The sequence below is a fragment of the Giraffa tippelskirchi genome, chromosome 5, assembly GCF_054371585.1.
Source record: "Giraffa tippelskirchi isolate mGirTip1 chromosome 5, T2T-mGirTip1v1.2.pri, whole genome shotgun sequence".
NCBI classification, from domain to species: Eukaryota; Metazoa; Chordata; class Mammalia; order Artiodactyla; family Giraffidae; genus Giraffa; species Giraffa tippelskirchi.
Genome location: NC_137279.1, coordinates 47,281,957 through 47,309,610, shown reverse-complemented (window position 1 = coordinate 47,309,610; position 27,654 = coordinate 47,281,957). Strand labels below are relative to the sequence as shown.

Here is a 27,654-nt window from a genome sequence, read left to right as displayed (position 1 = left end):
CTGAACATCAACAGTAAACAAAATAAAATAACGAGGAATTAACTTAACCAAGGATGTAGAAGACTATACCCTGAGAAGTATAAAACACTACTAAAAAAAATAAGATGGCATAAGCAGAAAACATCCCATGTTCATGACTGAAAGACTTATTACTGTTAAGATTTAATAGTATCTAAAGCAGCCTATAGTTTCAGTGAAATCTCTTGTCAAAAGACCAGTGACTTTTTTTTAGAAATGGAAAGGTCCATCCTAAAATTCTTATGAAAGCTCAAGGAACCCTAATAGCATAACAATTTTGAAAAAAAAATGTTGGAGGATTCATTCTTTCTGATTTTGAAATTTACTATAAAACTGCAGTCATCAAAACAAGGTGGGACTGGGATAAAGACAGCCATGCAGGCCAATGGGATACACTAGAGAGCTAAGAAATACTCTCTCTCATATATATGTCATATATATGACTCTCATATATATGTCATATATATGACTCTCATATATATGTCAAATGACTGTTGACAGGAGTGCCAAGACCACTTAATGCAGAATGGACAGTCTATTCAACAAATGGTGCTGGGGAAACTGGATATCCACATGCAAAATAATGAAGATAGATCCTCACCTGTTTCTATATTAAAAAGAGTAATGCATGGGTTAGACTTAATACAAGAGCTAAAACTACAAAACTCTTAGAAGAATACACAGAGGAAAAGCTTCATGATACTGAATTTGGCAATGGTTTCTTTGAATGTGGCACCAAAAGCACAGGCAACAAAGAAAAAATAGACAAGCTGAATTTCATCAAAATTAAAAATGTGCACCAAAAGACAAGATCAACAGAGTAAATAGTAAAAACCAACAGGTAACCTATAGAATGAAATAAAATATTTGCAAATCACATGTCTGGTAAGTGGTTAATATCCAGAATACATAGAGAATGCCTAAATTTGAACGACATCATCAAAACAGTGCAGTTCAAAAATGGGCAAAGGATTTGAATAGACATTTCTCCAAAAAACATATACAAACAGCCAAAAAGCACATAAAAAATATGCTTGATATCACTAATCATTGGGGAAATGCAAACCAGAATCAATGAGATACTACTTTTCACCCACTAGGATAGCTGTTATTAAAAAAGAAAGAAATTCACAAAAGAGGAACAAGTATTGGTATAGATGTGGAGAAACTGGAACCCTTGTGTATAACTGTCAGGACTACAAAATGGAAAAGCCACTGTGGAAAACAGTATAACAGTTCCAAAAAAATGTGAAACACAGAATGACTACTTGATCCAGCAATTCCACCTCTGGTTATGTACACAAAAATATTGAAAGCAGGGACTTCAACAGATATTTTTTGTACACCAGTATTCAGAGCAAGCGTTATTAACAGCAGCTAAAAGGTGGAAACAACCAAAATGTCCATGGATGATGAGTAGTTTAAAGCTGGAATATACATATTATGATATATTATTCAGCCTTAAAAGTAAAACTACATGAATGAAACTTGTTGAACATTGTGTGTGTGCTAAGTTGCTTCAGTTGTGTCCGACTCTTTGCGACCCCATGGACTGTAGCCCACCAGGCTCATCTGTCCATGGGATTCTCCAGGCAAGAATACTGGAGTTGGTTGCCATGCCCTTCTCCAGGGGATCTTCCTGACCCAGGGATCGAACCTGTGTCTCCTGTAGCTCCTGCATTGCAGGCAGATTCTTTACCGCTGAGCCACCGGGGAAGCCCCAAGTGAAAGAAGCCAGTCACAAGAAGACAAATGTTGTATGATTCCATTGATATGAGGTACCTAGAGTAGTCAAAAACAGAGACAGAAAGTAGAATAGTGGTACCAAGGGCTTGAGAGAAAAAGGAGTAGAAAATTCTTGTTTAGCGGGTATACAGCTTCAATCTGGAATAATGCAGAAGTTCTAGATATGGATAGTGGTAGTGGTTGCACAACAATGTGAATGTAATTAATGCCACTGAAAATAAAATATCTACCCACAGATTCAAGAAGCTAAGTGAATCCAAACAAGAAAAATCCAAGAAAATGCACATCAAGGCATTCTAGTCAAACTTCTGAAAACTAAAGACAACAGTATCTTAAACGCAGCAAGAGAAAAATGATACCTTGCCTATAGGAGAAAAACAATTTGAGATTACAGTGGCTTTCTCATTATAAACCATAGAGACCAAATGTACAGTGGCACATTTTTCAAGGACTGAAAGAAAAGAACTGGTAAGCCAAAAACCTGCATTCAGCAAAATAGCCTTCGAGAGTTAAGGGGAAATCAAAACATCCTCAGAGGAAGGAAAACTAAGGGAATTTGTCACTAGCAGACCTCTTCTAATAGAATTGCTAAAGCATTTCTCTAAACAGAAAGGAAGTAATAAAAGCAGCAATCTTTGAACATCAGGAAGAAAGAACATGGTAAGCAAAAATAAGGGTAAATGAAATAGACTTTCATTCTCTTAAGTTTTTTAGATAATCTTTGACAGTTGAAACAAAACTTATAACACTATCTTCTGTGGTTCTAAATGTATATAGTGGAAATGTTTAGGACAATTATATTCAAAATAGGGGAGGGTAAAAGACATAAATGGAGGTAAGGTTTCTTGAACTGGTAAAATGAGGACACCAGTAGAAGTGTGAAGAGATACCATACACAACTGAATATGTCTCTATTTGTGTGTATATATATGTCTCATTGCAAACAACCCTGATGTTGCGAAAGACTGAAGGCAAAAGGAGAAGGTGGAAGGATGAGATGAGATGGTCAGTTAGCATCACCAACTCAACAGACATGAATTTGAGCAAACTCCAGGAGATAGTGGAGGACAGAGAGCCAGGCATGCTGCAGTCCATGGGGTTGCAAAGAGTCAGACACAACTTAGCACCTAAACAATAACAACAACGTCTATGTCTATATATAAGACCTAGAGTAACCATTTAAAAATCTACACAAATACACTCAAAAACATTACAGAACACAATTCTTAAAAAAAAGTTAGCTATCCACTGGAAATGAAAGAGAAGAAAATAAAAGCAAAAAAAAAAAAAAAAAATCAGAATAGACATAAATTTTTCTAAATGGCAAACTTAAAACCCTAATATATGAATGACATTATGTAAGTGATCTATGTAAGAAGTGTAAATTTCTTGTCTAAAATATACTAAATGACAGAGATTATTAGAATGGATTTTTTAATGATCCAACTATATGCTGTCTATAGGACACTCACTTTAAATATAGTGATACAGGGAGGTTGAAAGTAAAAGGATGGAAAAAGATATACCATGAAAGCACCACTCATCAAAAGAAAGTTGGAAGGGCTATATTAATATCAGATAAAGTAGACTTCATAGCAAAGAAAATGATGCTAGAGACAGAGAAGGATATTATATTTTGGAAAAGGAGGTCAGTTTACCAAGGAAACATATTAAAAGCAATCCTAAATGTGTATGCACTAAACAACCCAGTTGAAAATATGGGAAACAAAAACTAATAGAACTAAAAGGAGATACAAGCAATAGACTTACGGATATGAGTATAGCTGGGGACGCAATACCCACTGTCAACAACAGACAGAAGAAATGGACAGAAAATCAGCAAGGATATAGAAGAATTTAACATCATCATCAATCAACAGGATCCAATTGACATTTATAAAACTCCATCCAGCAGTAACAAAATACATATTCTTTTTTAAGTACCCACAAAACATATACCAAGAAGGACCATATTCTGGGCCGTAAAATAAGTCTCAATAAATGTAAAAGGATTCAAGTCAAACATGGTAAATTCTCTGACTCCAATGGAGTTAAATTAGAAAACACTAACACACACACTCCACAATATTTGGAAGCAAAACCAAATCAGCATCTCCTAGCTCTGTGTCTGTGACTTTGTCCACAGAATTGATCTAATCCAATCTCCTCGTTATTCAAATGAGGAAACCTAAGCTCAGGGAGGAGACATGATGTCTTCAGGGTCTCTCAGGTACTCAATGAATAAATATGCCTTGGATCAACTGATTAGTTAAACACAGCAGCACAAAGTCAACTCTTTCTGGACTAGCTACTCCCACTGGAAGACACACACCTCAGCTCAGCACATCTGTCACCCCTTCTGGGCTCCCTCCTCTGGACACTCAGCACCTCTCATCTCCCTTTGTCACACACTGTCCTTCTGTAACCCTGTCTCCTGGTTGTGCCAAAGCTCCTCCCAAGGTAAAGGCCAAGTCTTACTCATTATAGCTCCTTAGAGAGTATTTCACCTGCAATGCGGGAGACCTGGGTTTGATCCCTGGGTTGGGAAGTTCCCCTGGAGGAGAGGGCATGGAAACTCGCTCCAGTATTCTTGCCTGCAAAATCCCATGGACAGAGGGGCCTGGCAGGCTACGGTCCATGGGGTTGCAAAGAGTTGGACATGACTGAGAGACTAAACACAGCACAGACAATATTTAGTGTATAGACCTTTTAAGGCAATTTTGCCTGCTAGGAGGACAGGTCCTTCCAGTGGGTCCTGTACAAGGTGTAGAGCACAATGAAGTTGCAGGGGTGCTGTGAGCTCAGGCAAGTCATCAAAGGCCTTGGGTGCCCCTTATGAAGAGCCTGTCATGGCTCTGGAACTGCCTGACATGTTATATGTAGGTCTGTCTTCTTACACTTCCAGCCCATGCCCACCACCTGCTATTCCACTACTTTGCTTTCATCCTGGATGGGCAGAGGAAAACGTGCCTGCATTTCCCTCTCTTGTGATCTGACTGCAGAGGATTTCATCATGCATACATTTCTTTTCCTTCTGATTTATATCCATATTTAAATCCTGCTTGGGGAAGTCATTTAGTGGATTCCCTCAGGCTTTTGGGAGAGAGTATATGAGATCCTTGATAAGCTTAATATATTTTTATTAAAAATTAATAAGAAAGCTATATTGTTTGCAACTTTAAATTATAATTTGATTCAATTCATTTTATTTAATATATGACCACAATTCTAAAATTACTTTTAAAAAAAATGCTGTGATGAGATTGAAATCAGTTCTGGGGACCTTGTCTTTTAAAGACCACATCTTTACTCCTCAGTGAACCATGCCTGTCATGTGGCAGACAATCTGTGCTTCCATTCCTCCTGTGACATTTAGAGTCAGTTCATGGGGGCAGCAGCCCCCCTTGAAGGCTTCAAATAGGCCCTCAGTGGGAGATTACACCAGGCTCTTTTTAAATGCTACCATTAAAAAAATAAAATTTAATGGAAAGAGATAAGCTTTTCCCAGCACAGGCTGGCTCTGGTTTTATACTTCCTTAATCTGTTTTACATACTGCTGCAGGAAATTAAATCAAAACTGTTCTCTCTGACTTGGGTATGTGTGGCAGTTGGGCAGGGCTGAGAGAAGAAAGACACAGAGCTACCGGAAACAATTGTTCTGGTTTGTCAGAGATTTACTGTAACTTTGGGGGAAGGGAGCCCTCCTATTCTTGCTGGGCTGAGGGGTTGTGGCCATCACAGAGAGCCAGCCTGTGCTGACAGCTCCTCAGGGCTCGCTTCTTACATCACTGAGAATTGTGTCCTAGCTTACCTGGAGGCCCAGGTGGCATCCACAACAAGGACTAGATGTCCTACCTGACCAGGTCTAAGTTTCAGCTTCCTGTACACCCAAACTGACATATTACTCAACACACACAGAACACAGTCATCACCATATTTTGCACACTACTAAATCCTATTTCTTTTTCTTTCTTTTCTTTCCCTCCTATCCCACCCGTGGCTCCAAGAAAATTACAGTATTTACTTGTTCATCATATTTATATTTGGTTTTACCTTCTAGACAAACAATATGGACTTTTTTCCCAGGCTCTTCATATTGGTCCTTTGCTCCCAGCTATGCCCATTTCTGCTCTGCTTCTAGCCAGCCCTGTGGATAAGATCCTCTAATCTTAGTATCTCAGATCTTATATATACACACCCAGGGATTGTCCCCACACCCCACTTTTGCTTCCAATGCTGCATTCATCACCAAACAAGAATGAAGGTCACAACCAGCAGCATCCTGACTAGGAAGACCTTTGTGGCCCCCTCAAGGTGTTGCAGAAGTCACATCTCAGAGACCTTCCAGGCCCTCCCGTTGGTCACTGCAGACTCTCAGCAGGGGGAGGCCACATAGCACAGTCATGGAGTGAACACTGGGTTCACCCTGGGGCCACTCTCAGGCCAGACACGAGGAAATTGGACCAGATGGTCTTTATGATGCTTCTGCAAGGGGACAGGCTGGGAGGTGTGGAAGTAAGGCTTCCCTTCCTGGCTGTGGCTCTGCGGCTCCTGAAGAGCTGCAGGGCCAGAAGCCTCCTGCCAATGCTCAGGCACCTGCCCTGTTGTGGGATGAGCAGGAATGAATTAGAAGACTTCAGATCAACCACCATGAACTCTGGCTCTTGAGGAGTAGGCCCTATTCTTAGAGCTAAAAGGGAGGAGACAGCAAAGCGAATGACTGGAAGAATGGCAGTGAGGAAGGAAGCTGCAGCTGTAACAGGTGGTCTGAAAATATGCAGACGGGCCTGACCCTGTCCGAGTGGTACAAAGGTGACTGTCCTAGCCTCCGAGTCAAGTCCCTGAGAAACATCTTCTGGGGAGGAACCTGGAGAAATACAACAAGGAGGACAAAGAGAAGCTGGTCTGGGAGTTCTGAGAAATGAAGCCATGCCCTCACCCTGCAGAGGAGACCTGTGAGGAGTGGGGAGGTGAGAGCCCCCACAGGGCAGACTGGCCTTTCTCTGGCCCACCTGTCCATGGTGTGGGGTAGAACATTATGTCTCTTCCTGCAAAGAGCTTTTCAGGCAGTGCTCCTGGAGCAGTCACTCCTTTTGTCAGATCACAAGTACATCTGGCCCTCTGTTGAGCAGAAGGGAGAACATGTAAGCAGCTTTTGAGTGAGAGAATTTCCCGTGAAGGGCTTTAAGCATCTCTCCAGTCTCTCTGTCCAATCACGCTCTCACATATGCCTCTGCCTAGACCCTGAGATGTCCAGAACAACGGAGCACCAAGGGGAGTATAAGGACGAGACAGGAGACGTTTGTTTTCTGAATGGCATCAAATATTTGATTTTGCTTTTCTGCCCAAAGACATCTCACCAAGTTTGGCTGCCTCCAAGGTGCGGGCTATTCCCAACACCTCCCCTCCATCTCAGGTATCCCTCACTCCACCCACCCTCGGGATTTGCTTGCAGATACTACGCAGGGCAGACCCACTCAAGTTAGTAAGAACCAAATCCCACCACCCTGACTCCATCACAGCCACCTTTTGGTTTTCCAGCTAGGGTGTCACGGGTGATGGGTTTGCAGTATTAGAGCTGATTCCATAAGCAGAGCTCTTTTCCATGCTGGCATACGAGGGCCGGAGGTGGTAGCCGTTCTTTACCTTTCTCTTTTCTGTCTCTCAGCAGCTAAATCTGGACCCCATCTGTCTGCCTGTTTTCCTTCATTCCAGCCTAAAGGAAACATTTTTAAAGAGGCCCAAAAGCCAGGAACACAGGTGGAAAGTGCTCCTAGTCCTGAACACTTTGCTTCTTCCACTCTCAGGTTTCCTCCTCAGGAGACTGTGTGCCCCAGCTTTAAAGTCTCTATGGCTTTAAAGATGCTCACACCTAGGAATCCCACCTCTAGGAATGTATCTTAAGCAGATATTCAGCAAAGGCAAAAAAGCCCTATGCTAAAAGATCTACATCACAACAAAAAAATTGGTAGTGATCTAAATTTCTAAGAGTAGCTCAGTGAATAATGATCTATAAACCTGATGAAATGAACTGTACACAGCCATTAAAATGGTAATTATGGTTGGCTACAAGTTACCATCGAATAATCAATAGTTGTTATTACTTGTTGAAAGCTTACTATATCAGTTGTTCTCAACCCTGAGGACGTGTGAGAATCTCCCGAGGCCAGGTTTACCTCCAGAGAACAGGATTCAGTTGACCATGTGTGGGGCCTGGGCACTGGTACACCTTTGGAAGCCCGCTGGTTGATACTGGTGTGCACCCAAGGCTAAGAGCCATGATACTGCCTGCCAGGTACTCTTCTGGGTGCTTAAAAACCCCAAGGTGTTTTTACCTATCTCTTGAGGCACATTTACATGGAAGATAATGGATCTGATGACCCTTCTGTTTGAGGTTGTTTAGTCGCTCAATAATGTCCAACCCTTTGCGACCCCATGGACTGTAGCCCACCAGGATCCTCTGTCCATGGGATTTTCCAGCCAAGAATACTGGAGTGGGTTGCTATTTCCTTCTCCAGGGATCTTCCCAACCTAGGGCTCAACCCACGTCTCCTGCACTGGTAGGCAAGTTCTTTACCACTGAGCCACCAGGGAAGCCCATAAATACAGTCACTGCACAGCTTGGCCCATACGGGGACAAACCCTTGACCGTGGTGTAATTTATTAGCACCATGCTCTAACCAACTGAGCTGACCAGCTCTTCTGTTTGGGAGACCCCAGTTTGGGAAGCTCAGGATAATATGGTTTATCTATAATTTATTGCAAAAATATTTTGTGGATATTTTGATTATTTATTGCTCTATAACTAACCAACCCAAAACTTAGCAAAGTGAAACAACCGCCCTTTTATTATGCTCACAGATGATTCGGATCAGGAATTCAAACAGATCACAGTAGGAATGGTCTGCCTATTTTCCATAATGTCTTGGGTGTCAGCTGGGAAGACTGGAATCTGGCCTATGCCAGAAGATTTACACCAAAAAATTGGTAGTGATCTAAAGTTCTAAGAGTAGCTTAGAAATCGGGCTGAAATCATCTGGAGGCTTCTTTATGCACATTTCTGGTGTTTAGGCTAGGATGATTTTAAAGATAGGTTCACTCAGAGCAACTAAGCCTGTGCACCACAACTATTAAGCCTCTGCTCCAGAGACCAGGAGCTGCAACTACTGAAGCCTACACGACTTAGCACCTGTGCTTCATAATGAGAGAAGCCACCACAATGAGAAGTCCACACACAAGTAGAGTAACCCCGACTTGCCACAACTAGAGAAAAGTCTGTGTAGCAATGAATACCCAGCACAGCAAAAAGTAGTAAATAAATAAAATTTAAAGATAGGCTCAGCTAGGACTATCAACCAAAGCATCTACCCTTGGCTTCCCCATGTGGCTTGGGCTTCCTCACAGCATAGAAGCCCCTGTTTCCAGGAGCAGGCGTACTAATGAACAAGGCAGAGGTTGCATGGTCTTTTTGACCTACCGTTGGAATTTGACAGCATTAATTCCAACACACTCTATTATTGTAGTGGTCACAAATCCATCCAGATTTCAGAAATATTTTGGAGGTAGAATTGACAAGATTTAGTGAAGACTGAAGGCAATGAATGTCCAAATGCGAATGCTATAATGCCATATAATGTGAAAAGAATACAAAAAGTATATGTACACGTTATCTGTATCATATAGATGAGAAATACAGCATGAAAAAATGAAAACTTATTTTAAGGTGATAACAGCATGGTATTTAATCAATATTAATCATTTTAGCACCTCTTCTTAAACCTCTGTTAACTACCTACACCAAATCTAATCTCTAATTATCCCTGAAGATCGTTGATGGACACCAGTTCCAGCAAGACTCAAGCAGTAAGTCCAAGCACCATGTTAAAATCACCCTTGTCACTTCATTTCCAGTGTGGAGAACCACTGTGCTGATCATACTGTAGGCTGAAGATTTCTCCAGGCTCCTGGCCCAAGAAAAGATAAGGAACAGGTGGGGAGATGCCTAACTTGGGGATCTAATCCATCTTCTTTTTCCTTCAGGCTTTTGATATTATGAGAGTAACACATGGCAGAGAGCACAGCCTGATTGAAGACTTGATTCTACTCTTAGAAGAATGCGACGCCAACATCAGAGCACCCTAAGAGAACCCCGCAGAGGGAGAGCCAGCTTGTACCTTTATTGAATGCCTTATTGAGGTCACACAATCTATATTTTGTTTGTTGTGTGGACCTCCCCTATTGAAAATGCTGTTCCATATTTACTTAGGTAAATAAAAGCAGACATATGGTTTGCACACCACAAGAATCCTTAGTTGTAGAGAAGCATGATTATAATGTAAAAAAATTTGGTTGAAAATACCATTGGTAATTGTTTTCTTTGCTTGCTTTCGTTGGTAATGTTAATGTTTAAGATCTCAACATTAAAGATAGAAAATCCTATTAAAAAGCATAACAGAATAAGTTGTAACTTTTTCGTTGGATATATGTTGAGAGTTGGATAGAAATCAATGTTTTCACATTTGCTTCCAAGCAAAAGTTAATGTCTGTTTTGGCAAAAAGCAAGATTTTCAGATACTGTCCTCACTGCTTGTGGTAAATGATATGTGTCCATTATTCACTTCCAAATATGTCTCCAACACAAGAAGTTTTATTTTAAATCTTAGAAAAGTCATATTAGGTTTATTAGGTTTTATTAGAAAAGGACAGGAGGTCTTAATGGAAAAGAAAAAAAATTCATATGTCTCATGGCTCTTTGTGTAATTCATTCTGAGCATTTCATAACTCTTTGTGTGTGTCACGCTTCGGGGGAAGGAATTTTTTTCTGTAATTCTCTATGTCTAAGGTTGGACCATGTGATCTACACAGCATGAGGCACCATTACCCTGCAGGAAGCAGGGTTCTAGCACCCCAGCTCAAATCAGGCTTGCTCCTTTCCCTTTTTTTTCTCACTAGTTAGTCTCCAGTTCCATGGCCTGCTTTTCCTCTTTCTGCTTTAGACAAATACAGAAACCTTTTTTCTTTTCCTCTAGTAGATGCAAGGTAACTTCTCTTATGGCTCAGTGATCCTGTGAGCAGTTTAGTCCCCCGACCTTAGAGGAGACTCTGGTAGTAACTGAAGCCCTTGGATTCCCGCAGCTGACAGGATTCTCAGAGAGCTTCCTGTCACTCACACCTGATTTTACAAGCAAGGAAATGAGATATAGGGAGTGATGGCAGAATCCACAGCAGCAACTCTTGGTCCTTCAGGAGCCTCCCCCACCCTTACGGAGGGAGTGGCAAGTCCTCTGGCCACATGGTTGCACTGCAGCAGCAGCCATGTCAGAATGACACATGATCGAGCCAGGAGGAACCAACCTTATTTTGCGGCAAAGAAAGCTGACACCTGGAAACGAGTCCACATGCCTCACACCTGGTGGTCACTGTAATCACCGAGACATGCCTGATCTCCTGCATGCTGATGAGTCCTGCAGCCACTATATCAGTGTGCTTGGCTGGAGCTACTGCCTGTCAAGTATTAGGCATCTCTAATGCACACAGTATATCTAATATCCACAGTAGCACCACAAGTTTGATATTTTGAAGCACATTTTATAAATAAGGAAACGGAGGGCTGGAATTAGGTGCTCAGGGATCTCTCCTGATTTATTAAATGACCTTGAGAAAGTGGCTGAATCTCAGTCTTTTTGAGAGACCAGTTCTAAAAAATTCAATAAATATATATTAAATGGTTGGAGAACTGCCAGGTGGGGCAATGGTAAAGAATCTGCCTCCCAGTGCAGGAGACACAAGAGATGCAGGTTCAATCCCTGGGTCACGAAGATCCCCTGGAAAAGGGAATGGCTACCCACTTGCCTGGAAAACCCCAAGGGCATAGGAGCCCAGAGGGCTACAGTCCATGGATTTGACAACAGTTGGACACGACTGAGCACACATGCATATTAAATGATTATTGTGTTCTTAGGAGAAGGAGCTACAAAGTCTGAATAAGATGTACCCCTCATTCTCAAATTGCACAGTTATAGTATTTGTATCAGTTAGCTTTTACTGTATAATAAACTACTCCAAAATAAATTATTTTTGTTCACTATCCTGTATGTCAGCAATCTGGACTGAACAGTTGCTTCTGCTCTGGCCCAATCTCCATACACCCCTGCTCTTGCAAAGTCACAATGCAAGAGCATGGATGTGTGGAGAGGAAGAAGTTGCAGCCACATATGCAATCCACCATGGCAGCTCCCACACTATTTCAGCATAAACTCACATTTAGTGAGTTTAATGAAATCCATAAACTTGGCGTGGCTGATCTCAGCTGGGCACACTCACTGTCTGCAGTTGCTGGTGGGTCAGATGGAGAAACCAACAAAGGTCCACCTACTCAAAGCTATGGTTTTTCCAGTAGGCATGTATGGATGTGAGAGTTGGACCATAAAGAAGACTGAGCCCTGAAGAACTGGTGCTTTAGAATTGTGGTGATAAGAATACTTTTGAGAGTCCGTTGGAGAGCAAGGAGATCAAACCAGTCAACCCTAAGGAAATCAACCCTCAATATTCATTGGAAGGACTAATGCTGAAGCTCCAATACTTTGGCCACCTGATGCAAAGAGTCGACTCACTGGAAAAGACCCTGATGCTGAGAAAGACTGAGGGCAGGAGGAGAAGGGGGCAACAGAGGATGAGATGATTGGATGGCATCATGAACTCAATGGACATGAGTTTGAGCAAACTTCAGAACATAGTGAAGGACAGGGAAGCCTGGCATGCTGCAGTCCATGGGGTTGCAAACAGTTGGACATGACTGAGCAACTGAACAACAACAGAGGCCAAAGCCAATCACAATGCCAGTCCAGAATAAAGGGTGGCTAGACTCCTCTCGGTCAGAAGAAATACAAAATGCACTGCAAGGGTATTGATCTGGGGAGAGGAAGATGATGTGGCTATTCATGAAGTCTACCATGACAGCCCTTAAACTATCTCAGTACTACAGAACATTTGGTGAATCTGATGAAACCAACAGACCTTCCTTCTAAGGAAACATATACGTATGGGCAATTTGCTTATAGGATTAGACATTCTTGATCTCCCAATGGCCCATCAGTAGATTCCCTGGGGTCCTTCATCAATGAAAAACAGACTTGCTGCCTATCAGAAACACGGTGAATTTTAAATTCATTAGGAAAAGAAAAAGGTCATAACAGAAGGTAAAGGTAACCAACTTACATGCCGAACGAGCAGAATTCACTGATAGAGCCCTGTGTTTGTCAGTTTTCTGAAAGAAAGTGATCAGTGATGATCCTGGATTAAGAGATTTGCCTTCATGCCTCCTAGAGAAAGCATGATAGGCTTTTAAATCCCTCTTAGCTCACCTCTAGTTTTCTGAGAAAAGCGCTCTTAAGAGGAAGGGGCCCAGCTTGCATCAACTTTTAACAGAAAGCAAACATTTAAACAATGGTAAACATTTACCAAACAACTCTACAGGAAAACAATTTGGGAGAAGGGGAAAGGAGATGGCTAATATAATTTAAAACCCACGTCACTGGTGGCTGACAATTTATTGCTGCCCCAGCCTCCATGTCTGCTATTTCATTAATCCATAGTCATTGTAGCGGCAGGCTTTTTTCACATCAGTAACTTGACGCCATTAGTTGCTCCTCTGGGATGAGAACACATTTAAACTGAAAATGAACACACCGGGCATAATTTATAGCCATGCCATGTGGATGCCAAGACTGCAGGAGAGAAAGGCTGCATGGAAGCTTGCTCACTGCGAGTGCTCAGCACAGGCTTCCTTTAGCCAAGCAAGAGTGTGGGGTAGGTAGAAAGGGCAGTCACCCTCTGATGAAGCCAGACAGCCACAAACCACAGAGGCCCCTCAGTCAAGCCTCACTGCGGGGATGAAAGAGAAATTCCATATATGGGCGCCCTCCCCTGAGTTGTGCCTTGAAAACTCTTTTCTGGCCCAACCAGGAGGTGATGTTATACTCGCTCAGAGTAGCCCACTGGGCTTCCACCGGGACATGGTTCTTCTGAGCACTGTCTGTGGAGCAGCATAAAGTATCGTGAAAAGCAAACACTGACAGCAGCTTTAGGAAAACACCAGAGCGCTGCTTTTGCCTGAGCTCTGTAAGAGATGAAGCTGGTTGAGGAAGCTCAGCAGCACCACCCCCGAAGTGGCACGCTCACTTGACGTTTTTGAGATCTGTAAACGTCAAAATGCTATTGGCTCAGTCAATATATTCAAAACCAATTTGAAATACATCAAAACTCTGAACATGTCCACACTGCTGTATTTAAAATGGATAAGCAACAAGGACCTACTGTACAGCACAGGGAACTCTGCTCAGTGTTATGTGCCAGCCTGGATGGGAGGGGAGTTTGGGGGACAAGGATACATGTACATGTACGGCTGACTCCCTTCACTGTTCACCTGAAACTATTACAACGTTGTTAATCGGCTATACTCCAATACAAAATGAAAAGTTAAAAATAAAGCAGATTATCTTCCATTAAAAAATATATCACAAAACAATTCTCTGCTCTGCATATTTAGCTTAGCTCCATCATCACCTTTCTATCCTTCAGCACAGAAACTCAAGAGTCACTGACTTATCCCTTGTCCTTTATCAGAGGACTAAGTTCCGTCTGTTCATCTTCTGAAATGCTTTTTTAAATTTCAGGCCTTTTTATCCTCATCCATTCCCAGGCCCTTTGCAGGCCACAGCACTTCTGCAAAGACTCCCTCACTGACCCCCTTGCTTGCCATCCCTCTGTTTCCTGTTGTCCATCTAGCTGCCAGTCATCTTCCCAAAACACCTATTTTGTCTTTTCCTCATATATCTCCTCTGCTCAGAAACTTACAGTGGCTCCGCATTGCCACTACACTCAAAAGGTAGTCTTCAGATTGGCACTGAAACTATCAACTCTTACACTTACTGATCCCCAAGTGAACCTGCAACCTAGCTAGATCAACCCCACCCCAACTCCAAGCTCCTGAAATATGCCCTCTTCTTTATCAGTTCCTTACTTTGTCCATACTGACGAAACTACCTTTCTTCTCCATCTGCTTAAATTGAATCCATTCTCAAAGGTCTAGCCCAAGCCTTTTTTCTTTTTTAAAAATCATTCAAACATGTTACGTGCTATAACAAGAATTACTATTTTTGATGCTCAGGTTGTATCAGTCTTGGCTATTGGAATCCTCTTCAAGCTGGATCCTATTTCCTATGAGTTTCTATGTTTTGGGGAATACTTTTTTACTTGGTACAGCAAGATATTCCAGGCTCATCTTACACTTTTGCACTGTAGACCTGGAACTAACCGTTCTCTGAGGATCTCTGATTTCTTTTACTAATGAAAGGTATTTAGAAGCCCTGATCCAGGTACTGTATTTGCTTATTGCTCCTAGGGAGTCACAGCTTTCTAGGTCTTTTTAAAATCATGAGCTCACACTGATACCACTGATTAAACTTCAGCATCTGCAGGGCTCCCCTAGTGGCTCAGTGCTGAAAGAATCCACCTACCAATGCAGGAGACACGGGTTCCATTCCTGATCCGGGAAGACTGCGCAGCTGTGGACCAACTAAGGCCAAGCACTACAACAACTGAGCCTGTGCTCTAGAGCCCAGGCTCTCTAACAAGAAAAGCCCCTGCAGTTAGAAGCCTGTGCACCACAACTAGAGAGTAGACCCTGCTTGCTGAAACTAGAGAAAAGGCTTCATAGCAACAAAGATCCAGCACAGCCAAAAATATATATATATATATTTTAAAAAAATCCAGCATCTAGGGTATTCTTCTTCTTCCTCCTTCCATATTTGTACTGCTCTCATACACACAAAATAGTTCCAAAATTATGACTATGACCACCACTAACAGCAAACCTACTAAGTGAAATTTAAGTTTTCTAGTGCTTTTTGTTCTTAAGCAAAACAGACTGCATATTCAGAATACTATGTTTAAAATTTTGAATTAAATTTTCCTATGTGATTATGTAATCAATTTGATATCTAATTAGGTTTGTTTCTCTTTTTTTATTCGACTTTACAATTTGTCCCATTATTGATGTATGCTGGTATATAAATATCAAAGTAATATATTAATATATATTATATTTTGCTATTATAAATAATGCCATAATGAAAAACTGTGTGCCTATTTTTTATTGTCCTATGGCTAGAGATGTACATTCAGGGTAATTTCCTAAAAGTGGAATTTCTGAATCAAATGGTAAATGTATATATAATAGGTACTGTCAAATTTACCTTGAGAGGGGTAATATAATTACACCTGTTTCCCCTCAGCCTTTCCAACAGAATGTATTCTCCTAAGCTGATGGGTGAGCAATGGTAGTTATCTCAATGTGGTTTAAATTTGCATTCTCCTTATTAGTGAAGTTGGATGTCTTCAAATATTTAAAGACTCCTTGCCTATCTTTTGTGAACCATCTTTACGTGCCTTTTGTCCATTTTTCTATCAGATTTTTTGTTTTTTCCCCTCATGATCTTTATATAATAGGGAGATTTTCCCTTTATAATAAATAATCTCTCAGCTTGTCATTTGCTTTTTAACTTTGCTTTACTTTTTTGCCCTGAGTTTCTATGGACAGAAGTTTCAAAAACATTCCATAAGAACTCTACTCCATGATAAACCAGCTTCCAATTATAAAACTAGCAAGCACAACCAACTTTCCTCACATGGTTCTTGACTCAACAATTCCTAAGAGTGTTAGGTAGGAAGTTAGGTATGAGGAAGGAAGAGTGGCTTAGCTAAAAAGGATGCAAGCTGATCTCTAAACCCCATCCCAGACACACCAAGGAGAGCTCACAGAGATGCTACAAAAATAACCACAGAGACTTTTCTACCTCCTGCACATGTGCCCTAAGCACACAGTGGATACAAAATAACCACAGGGACTTAAAGTAACCTTAGGCAGCTAGGGGCCCATTAATGGTTCATAAATATTCTACACACACATACATCTTATTATAACAGACAGGATTATGGGAAGACATACACAACAGCGCCTGCTGTCATATAACTTGCAGCTGTCAGTCGGCCTTGAGCGTATGCCTATTTGCACTCCCTTTCTTGACTGGCGGTGGGTACAAGCCCTATTCTGCACAAGGCACAACCAAAAGGAAGAGACAGGAAGTATAAAAAGGGGGAAGCCAAGAGGGATGGGGAGGATGACTCCTTTGCTGTTGGTTTGCTCCTATGTCTTGGGAATGTCTGTATAATAAAAGATCTGTCTGCTTGAGCTGAACTGAGCTGTAACTTGTCTGTTGTTTTAAACCCTTTAGTCCATCATCCAAATTTTTGTTGCAATGAGACAATAACTGAGGAAGAGAAATAAACTGACCTGACATTTGGTGCCACAACTTGATGCCTTGGGAGTGTTAACTCAAAGGTTGGGACCTGAGCTCCAGGCAGTGGCTTACTTTCTAAGAGGCTCAACCCAATGCCTGAGGCTGGCCTCCCTGCCTTCTAAACCTTATGGCCTTGCACTCCTGATAGAAGATGCCTTAAAATGCTCTCTTGGGGGCAAGCTGACAATTTTTATCACCCACTGAGTGAAACAACTGAAGAGGAGAGGACATTTATGGATGTCTGATTAAAGGATCCTCAGATATCAAGTATTACTGATGGAAAATCCAGGCCTGACTATATCTCCTTGTGAGGTTCTTAACCCAGCTACCCTTCTGCCCACCCAAGGGCTCTCTCTCCTTCTACTGTTGTCTAGAAACCATTAGACCACTGGACAAAGCCCCGAGAGGGATTGTCAGAAGATCCTACGACCAATCCTGAGAAAATTTGGTACACTGATGGAAGCAGCTTTGTCTTAGATAGAAAAAGGAAAGCAAGACATGCAGTAAAGTAGTCTTCAATTTGGAGACCACAGAGGCTAAAACTTTACCACCAGGAGCTTCAGCCCAACTGGCTGAGCTCATAGCTCTGACCAGAGCTTTAGAGCCGGGGAAAACAAAAGCAGTAGCTATTTACACTGACTCCAAGTATGCCTGTCTGGTGCTATATGCACATGCTGCCATTTGGAAAGAGAGGGGCTACATGACCACCTGAGGTCCCCAATCAAATATGCTGACTAAATCCTTAAGCTCCTGGAAGCAATCCATCTGCCCACTGAGGTTTCCATCTCCCACTGCAGGGGACACCAAAAACAAAGTATAGAGGTGGCACGAGGAAACCAAACTGCCTATCAGGCGTCTAAGAGAGCAGCATTACAAAACTGTGACATAACAGTGGTTGCTACCCTAGTTCCACAGTCTACCTTGCCAGAAACTGCTTCATATACTGAATGTGAGACACTCAAAAGCAAGAGTGAGGGCTTTCAACAAGATCATGTGGGGTGGTTCCAAAAGGAGGGGCTCTTCTTTTTCCCTGGGAACCTCAAATGGAAGTTGGTCAGCTCCCTATATGTCACCACTTATTTAGTAGGCAAAGCCCTCCAGAGATTACATGAAAGGCCTTCAGGGGAACAGGCCTCCAAATGACCATAAGACAAGTGGTCTCCTTGTGTCCCACTTGCCAATTAAACAACCCCCAAGGAGCTTGAAAACCCTACCTGGCCCAGCCCAGTGGCAAGGGACCTACCCAGGCAGACAGACTTTACCCAGATGCCAGTTTCTCAAGAATATAAGTACTTACTGGTCATTATAGATACCTTCACAGGCTGGGTTGAAGGCTTTTCCACCTGGATGGAAAAGGATGAAGAGGTGGTGAAAAAGCTATTCCATGAAATTATTCCAAAATTTGACCTGCCAGATTGCTACAAAGTGACAATGGGACATCATTTACCTCTAAAGTCACCCACGGGGTTTCTAAAGCATTGGCCATTACCTATTACCTCCACTGTGCCTAGGGACCTCAGTCTGCAGGAAAAGTGGAAAGAGCCAACCAATTCTTAAAATTAGCAATAAAAAAGATAACCCAAGAGACCTCCCTCAGATGGAAAGAGGCTTTACCAATAGCCTTCCTCCACACTCACGTTGCTCCTAAAGAACAGGTTGGTTTTGCCCTTATGAGATGTTATACGGAAACCTTGTGTTTAAGTCAATGGCTGCTTTCTAGATCCAGAGACTCAAACTCTCCAATCTTACACTATGGCCATTGGGCAATTCCAACAAGAAATGTGCTTGTGGGGTGTCAACCAGGATGCAAAGGATGGACTCTGAGGGACCACCACTCTATATGCCCCAGGGACTCAAGTCTTAATTAAAGGTTTGGAAGTTAAGGTGACTCCTCAAAGGCTCAACTCTGGCTCACATGAAAGGGTCCCTACTCTGTAATACTTTCTACCCCCACAGCAGTCAAGGTACCAGGGCAAGACTCCTGGATTCACCACTCTCGAGTCAAGCCATGGAAGGAAACCAGGAAAGACACCCGATATACTTGTGAGCCTCTGGGAGACCTCCCATATATCTTCAGGACTACAGATAAGTCATTCTGACAAACATCCAAAAAATTAAGTTCCCGGGGATAAGCTTTCCTGCGATGGCTCTTGCATTTAGCCTGGTGGCTCAGAGGTTAAAGCGTCTGCCTCCAATGCAGGAGACCTGGGTTCAATCCCTGGGTCAGGAAGATCCCCTGGAGAAGGAAATGGCAACCCACTCCAGTATTCTTGCCTGGAGAATCCCATGGACGGAGGAGCCTGGTAGGCTACAGTCCATGGGGTCACAAAGAGTCGGACACGACTGAGCGACTTCACCCACTCCAGTATTCTTGCCTGGAGAATCCCAGGGACGGGGGACCCTGGTGGGCTGCCGTCTATGGGGTCGCATAGAGTCGGACACGACTGAAGTGACTTAGCAGTAGCATGTTGTCGTCTTTCTCTCTCTTGGTTTGTGTTGTCAGGGAAACCCTTTTCATGTCTGTTCTTGGTTCTATAGGACCATACTGAGGACACTGCCATGTGGTTCCTGTATCTTCTGTGCCTTACTGGTTTGAGTTACTCTTATATAGGCCCCGTAAGTCCAGCCATCACAGAAATCATGAAGACTTTCAATAAGACTAGCTACTGGGTATGGCCCAACCCAATACTTAAGAAGCTGACTTATATTAACAGATCAGGACTGACCACCAAACACTTAATTTGAAACTAACCAAATCCTGGACAAGGTCACTACAGCAATATCCTGGTTTCTGTCAATCAAGGATACGCTCCTACAGTAGTTCTGGCCTATAATTCTGTTTGCTCCGTTTCCTCAACTTTCTCTCTTGGTTTATTTCTACTCAGGTCAACAAGATACAGGCTGGTTCCGATGCAACATGGATACCAACCCCTGACCTCTCTGACAACTTCCTCATACCGCTCCCCCCTGGATGGACATCAGCAGCCCTTACCAGCCCCTCTTGTTGACAGCTAGCAAGTGATGGATACTCAAGGCCCAACTCAGCAGGAAGTAGCCAGAATGAAAGACACCCATTTCCCAAAGAATTGGGGTCCATACACTTGAGGAGGCATGAGCAAAGAGGGGTGGCCTCGCCAAAAAGGATTCAAGCTGATCTCTAAACCCCATCCCAGACACACCAAGGAGAGCTCACAGAGATGCTACAAAAATAACCACAGAGACTTTTCTACCTCCTGCACATGTGCCCTAGGCACACAGTGGATACAAACTAAACCACTTGGCTTCCTCAAGTAACCTTAGGCAGCTAGGAGCCTATTAATGGTTCATAAATATTCTACACATACATACATCTGATTATAACAGACAGGATTATGAGAACACATGCACAAAAGAGCCTGCTGTTATATAACTTGTAGCTGTCAATCGGCCTCGAGCGTATGCCCATTTGTACTCCCTTTCTTGACTGGTGGTGGGTACAAGCCTTATTTTGCATGGGACACAACCCAAAGGAAGAGATGGGAAGTACAAAAAGGGGGAAGTCGTGGGATGGGGAGGACGACTCCTTTGCTGTTTCTTGGTCTGCTGCCATGTCTTGGGAGTGTCTGTGTAGTAAAAGATCTGTCTGCTTGAGCTGAATTGAGCTGTAACTTGTCTGTTGTTTTAAACCCTTTAGTCTGTCACTCAAAATTTTTGTTGTGATGAGACAAGAACTGAGGAAGAGAAATAAACTGACCTGGCGAGTTAATATTTTAAAATTCATTCTTCTACTATCCATTCTATGATCTTCTTGACTTCAGTCAGCACCTTGCCTTGTCAAGGTTCTTTACCTGGTGAAATGATTCAGATTTTCATACCTGAGTGTCAGCGTCCTTAGTGGTTTTGCCTTTGTGGGTTGCCTCAATCTTCATTAAACTAGATATACAATTACTAAGATGCACTTCAGAGAATCCCCTGAGTTCAGACATGGTTCTCCTTTACCCCATTGTGTAGCACCAACTTGAAAGAGATCAATCAGTTCAACCAGATCAGTAATCTGCTTCTTCTGTTGATTCAGAGGCAAGAAGAGGCCCAAATAACTACATGGCAATCTCAGTTCCCATAATAATGGTGCCATTGTTGTATTTCCTAGAGGAATCTTCCTCCCTTTTCTAAGTAAGGAATGATTTAAGCCACTGAATTTAAGCCAGCAGATTCAAAAGTCACAGGAATAGGAAGCAAAAATCTGCAAATGCATTATTAACAGTAATTGTGAGAGAAAATTGTTTACAACCCCAAATCTGAAAGATAAATGCCAACCTAGTATATTAAAAGTAAATGTAGAATAAGGACTGTAAGTGTCCCAAATTGTGTTTCTCATGAACACTTTTTTAGGGGGCTATCAGATGATTTCAGTACTCTAATTTTCTTGTCTCTCTTTCCTATTTTTATTTTACTTTATGAAAGATTCTCTCCATTTTAAGTCTCAAATTTTTATAGAATTTTTTCACTTCTGCTAAAACATTTTTAACTTTCAAGAGCTCTTGTTTTATATTCTAATGTTCTTTTTAAATAGCATCTTGTTCTTGTTTTATGGATTCAGTATCTTATCTCTCTAAGGATACTAATGATAGTGGGGAGAAGGTTATTTTTCTCTGCATAATTGATTTGACCAAATTACCTTTTCCTTTTTATTTTATTATCTATTCTTCATATATTTTGTCAATATCTGGTGACCACTGGCTATCCATTCATAATTTAGAATAGGATTCCATAAGAGTTTGGAGATTTTATGGCTTCTGATTATGGAATGTTGAGTTTTGTGGCACAACTCTTTCATGAGGGAAATGCTGGGGGAAAAAACCACAAAAATAACTTTTAAAACACTGAAGAGATTAAGAAACACTGAGGTACTTTGAGGCTAATTTTTGGATGAAAGCCTGTAACAGAGAGGCTAGTGAACTATTAGATATTGGAACCAAAGCTGCTTATCCACTAAAGGCATTTGTCAGTGCTGCATGTTTGGATTTCAGAGGCTTTGTGGGGAAAAGGGGACAAAAGTTAAGACTCATGAAATCTCTAACATGGTTAGACTTAACAGAGATTCTGTTTATATTGAACTGGGACCCCAGAAGGCTAAATACTTATTGTAAGAGGAGACTGGCTCAGGAATGTCTTCATATTAAAAAGAGAAATAAATGGAAAATGAAAGGAAAGGGGAGACAAAAAGAAGACTCTGTGACAGTCATGCCTAGAGACCAGAACTTCTGTTTATTTACTATCCAACCAGGCAAAGTCTGGGTTGACCAATGAGCCTAAGGTTGTAAACTGACTTGGGGGTGATTCTCAGCTGATAATGTCCCAAAATCTCTGGCAGAAACAAATGAAAAACTCTGGCAATGCCCACAAGTCATTTTTCACGACCAGTTAGTGACCAGTCAATGGTAATCAGGAATTCAAGAACAGAAGTGACATGAGTTTGTATCAGGAAAACAACAAAGAGCAGCAACACACTCACATTCCAAGCATGGAAATATCATACGTATTTTAAAACAATTAAGTTCACTATTTAAAATAATAAATGATAGGTTTTTAAATGATAAGAGAATAAGGAATAAAAAGTGAAATAATATATCTGAAAAAGAATCATACAGATTCTAGAGATAAAAAATATAGTAAGTGAAATGAAAATTGCAGTAGATAACCATGTCAGCCAATTGGTCAGAGTAGAAAAAAGCCGTGTACTGGAAGACAGGTCAGAAGAAATGATCCATAACGCATCACAGAGAGAAAAATACGAAAAATAAATGCAGTAAATAAGTGAAGAATGAGGAGGAAATGGTAATAAGGTCAACCATACATTTGATTGAAGATCCATAAGGATAGAAGAGTAAGAACATGCAGGCTTCCAGTTCAAGATGGTGGAACAGAAGGACGTGCACTCATCTCCTCCTGAGAGAGCACCAAATTGCAACTATCTGCTGAACAACCATCTACAGGAGGATGCTGGAACCTACAAAAAAAAGAAGCTGCAGGGAGATGGCAGGAGGGGTGCAATCATGATAAAATCAAATCCCATATCCACTGGGTAAGTGACCCACAAACTGGAGAGCAATAATACCAAAGAAGTTCTCCCACTGTTGTGAAGGTTCTGAACCTGACATCAGGCTTCCCAGCCTGGGGATCTGACAAAGGGACTGGGAATGCCCAGGGAATCTGACCTTGCAGGCCAGTGAGATTTGATTATAAGACTTCCCACAGGACTGGGGAAAACAGAGACTCCAGACATGGAGGGCACAAACAAAATCTTGCATGCACCAAGACCCAGAGGAAAAGAGGAGTGACCCCACAGGAGACCGAACCAAAACTATCTGCTAGTGTTGGAGGGTCTCCTGTGGAGGCGTAGGTCAGCAAGGGCTCACCACAGGCATGGGGGCGCTGGCAGCAGCAGTCCTGGAAGGTCCCCCTTGGCATAAACCCTCTTGGATGTCATCATTAACCCTACTGTAGACCCAAGGGCTGGGTCACCTCAGGTCAAACAACTACCAGGGAGAGAGCACAACCCCACCCAGAAGCAGATAACTGGATAAAAGCTTTACTGAGCAAGGTCCTGCCCACCATAGTAAGACCCAGTTTTTCCCTATCACCAGTCCCTCCTATCAGGAAGCTTACACAAGCCTCTTAACCTCCTCCATAAGAAGACAAACAGAAGAAGCAAGAAGAACCACAATCCCACAGCAGCTAAAACAAAACCCACATTACATGAAGTTCATCAGGATGAAAAAGCAGAAAGTTAAGTCCCAGGTGAAGGGACAAGATAAACCCCCAGAAAAACAACCACATGAAGGGGAGACGGGCAACCTTCCAGAAAAAAGAATTCAGAATAATGATAGTGAAGATGATCTAGGATCTCGGGAAAACAATGGAGAGGATGCAAAAAATGTTTACCAAAGACCTATAAGAACTAAAGAACAAACAAACAGATTAATAATACACTAGAAGGAATCCATAGCAGAATAACTGAGGCAGAACAGATAAATGACCTGGAGGACAGAATAGTGGAAATTACTGCCACAGAACAGAATATTAAAAAAAGAAGGAAAAAAAATGAAGACAGCCTAAGAGACCTCTGGGACAATATTAACTGCAACAACATTCACATTATAGGGGTCCCAGAAGGAGAAGAGAGAAAGGACCTGAGAAAATACTTGAAGAGATAATAGCTGAAAATTTCCCTAAAATGGGAAAGGAAATAGTCAACCAAGTGCAGGAAGCACAAAGAGTCCCAGGCAGGATAAATCCAAGGAGGAACACACCAAGACACACAGTAATCAAACTGATAAAAATTAAAGACAGAGATAAAATATAAAAAGCAACAAGGGAAAAATGACAAATAGCCTACAAGGGAACTCCCATCAGGTTATCAGCTGATTTCTCAACAGAATCTCTACAAGCCAGATGGGAATGGCACTATATATTTAAAATGATGAAAAGGAATAACCTACAACCAAGAATACTCTACCCAGCAAGATTCTCATTCATATTTGATAGAAAAAGCAAAAGCTTTCCAGACAAGCAAAAGTTAAGAGAATTCAGCACCATCAAACTAGTTTTACAACAAATGGTAAAGCAAATTCTCAAGGCAGGAAACACAAGAGAAGGAAAAGATCTACAGAAAATAAACTCAAAATAATTAAGAAAATGGTAATAGGATCATACAAATCAATAATTACCTTAAATGTAAATGGATTAAATGCACCAACCAAAAGACACAGACTGACTGGGTGGATGAAAACACGTATATGCATGCACTTCCACCTATCATATCACTCTGCTTGACCCCCTAAATTGTATGTAATTATTTTATATTATGAGATTAATCAAGTTCCCATTATGGCTTGCAATTGTAATTATCTTTTATTTCGTGTCTGGCTATTGATTGTGAAAACTGATCAACATCTTTTACTATTGTGATTATGTAACTATTACTCACTTAATACCATTGTATCAAGACTTGTCAACAGAAAAATAATAGAACTCTATTATCACCAAAACTACAACTTAATAGAAAAACCTGTAATCACTTTTTAAAATCCAGATGCATATCAGAATTACCTCGGAATTTTTTGAAAAATACAAATACCTACGTATTGCTTTTTTTCCTCTCCTGAGCTCCAGATATGTTTCTAATGAACAGCCATATTTAAAAACAACTGGACTATATGATCATCTTTTACTTTTATCTAATTTGTTTCACTTTTTCTATTTCATATTCAATGATCCCATTTGATTATGTTTTCCAGTTTCCTCATCTCTTCTTTCTTTTAATGTTATTTCTCAAGCATAGTAGAAAAGCTTTTGTGTGTGTGTGTGTGTGTATATATATATATATAAAATATATATAATATACATTTTCTAAAACTTATGAATTTTTGGCTAACTAAAAAATTCATGACATTTTGATTCCACTTGTTTGACTTAGTATAGATAGAATGCTAGATTTCTAATATAAAAAATAGATATGCAACAAGCAACAAAGTTTTACTGTACAGCATGGGGAACTATAGTATCTTGTAATAAGTTATAATGGAAAATAATTTCAAAAGTAATATATGTGTATATAGTTGAATCACCTTGCTGTGCACCTGAAACACTGTAAATCAATTATACTTCAATAAAACATATTAAGGAAAAAAGAGTAAGAACATGCAGCACATAATGATTGAAATTTTCCCCAAACTGATAAAAACACTAACCAACAGATTCAAAGATCAGTGAATTTCAAGCATGATAAATAACAAGAAATTCACAACAGGTATATCACTGTGAATTTAAGAAGAATAAAAAAAGACAAAATCTGAAAAGCAACCAAAGGAAAAAGGCAGATAATCTTCAAAAGAATGCCAGTTAGATTCACAGGTGACTTCTCATCAGCACCAGTAGAAGACAGAAAAAATGGAAAGCTGTTTTTAACTGATGAAAGAAAATAACAGTTGCCCTAGAATATTACACCCTACAAAAGTTCAATAGTAAGGATGAAATAAAGACATCTAAAAATAAAATCCAAAAGGGCACATAATAATATAGCATTAGTACCTATAAAGTAGAAAAGAACAGAACTTTTAACAAAAACAGACATATCGACAATCATGAGATATTAACTTAAAATTAAAGAAAATACTACAATGGAAATACAAACATATTCTAACTGATTGATAACAAAAACTTGCAGGATCAGCAGTAGTTAATCAGATATAGACAGTGTAAATATATAGGCTAGAAATGTTGCAAGGTCCTTATACAATTCAAAGAAAAAATAGGCCAAAAATAAATGCGCTAAGAACCTATCTCAAGAGCTTATAAAAAGCTCAGAAAATATACCCAAAAAAGTAGAAGGAAGGAAATGATAAATACCAGGGGAAAATCTGCAAAAACATAAAGTAAGGACAAAACACAGTGGGTCAATAAAAAAGTCTATTTTTTCAAAAGACTTATAAAACTGACAAACTTCTGGAAAAATTAATGAAGAAATAAAGAGAAGCTATAAGCATCTAGTATCAGAAATGAAAAGGGAATAGCACTCCAGATGCCTCACCATTAAATAAGAGAATTTTTAATAACTTTATACCAAAATTCTTGAATAGATACATGAACAAATTCCTAGAAAAATGTGATTCACCAAAGTTGACTCAAGAAAATTTTTTAAAATCTTAAAAAATTCACTAATGAAAAACAAGGAACACTTTATACTCTTTAGTACTCTTTCTAAAAGAATAATGAAAAGCTGAGTTGGTTTCACTAGTGCATTCCACCAAAACATTTAAGGAAGAAAAGAATTCAACCCTTCACAATTTTTTTTCCAAGGAAGAGAACAGTAAAGAGTACTTTCCAACTAATTTATACGTTTTACCTCAGTACCAAACTCTGACAGTACAGAAGGAAAAGTACAAAGAAAACACAAGAATATAGGCATAAGAACCCTAAACAAATATTAGCAAATCAAAGTTAGCAGTACTTAATGTGCTGGTAAGCCAAAGTAAGCACAAATAAGAGGGATAATACATCCAGTAAATCCACTACATTTATATACTAGAGAGGTGTTATCATGTGAACATCTCAGGATGTGCAGAAAAAGCATTTAAAGAAAATTCAACATCTTCTCATGATTAAATAAAACCTCAATAATAGAAGGAGAATCCTTAAAAGGTGAAGGATGTCTACAAAAACATATAACAAGCACCACACTTAATAGTGAACATTAGAAGTTTGCTTTTATTAGTAGATGAGTCTTGGAGACCTAATGCACTGTTTAGTGAATATAGGCAACAATATTGTATTATAATCAAACTTGCTAACAGACTAAATCTTAATCACTCCCATCACACAAAAAGATGATTATTATATGATGTGATAGAGGTGCTAGTACTACAAAGGCATTCACATAAAAATATATCAAATCAACATTTGGTACACACCTTGAACTTACAATAATATTACACATCAAAAATATTTTATTAAAAAAAAAGAAATATTCTATCAAGAAATATTTTCTCAG

At 40.6% G+C, this 27,654-nt stretch overlaps 1 protein-coding gene and 1 long non-coding RNA gene across 8 annotated transcripts in view; one reads left to right on the top strand and one right to left on the bottom strand.

The window, feature by feature from the left end:
- Positions 1–11,835, top strand: part of SMYD3 (SET and MYND domain containing 3) — a 714,859-nt gene extending 703,024 nt beyond the window's left edge. For all 7 annotated transcript variants that reach the window (XM_081486882.1, XM_081486881.1, XM_081486880.1 and 4 more), the window contains one exon: positions 9,805–11,835. In XM_081486882.1, the coding sequence (XP_081343008.1) occupies positions 9,805–9,906 (102 nt within the window). In that variant the 3' untranslated portion in view covers positions 9,907–11,835. The remainder of the gene's footprint in view (positions 1–9,804) is intronic.
- Positions 1–27,654, bottom strand: part of LOC145505120 (uncharacterized) — a 71,554-nt gene that overhangs the window by 19,362 nt on the left and 24,538 nt on the right. The window lies entirely within an intron of this gene.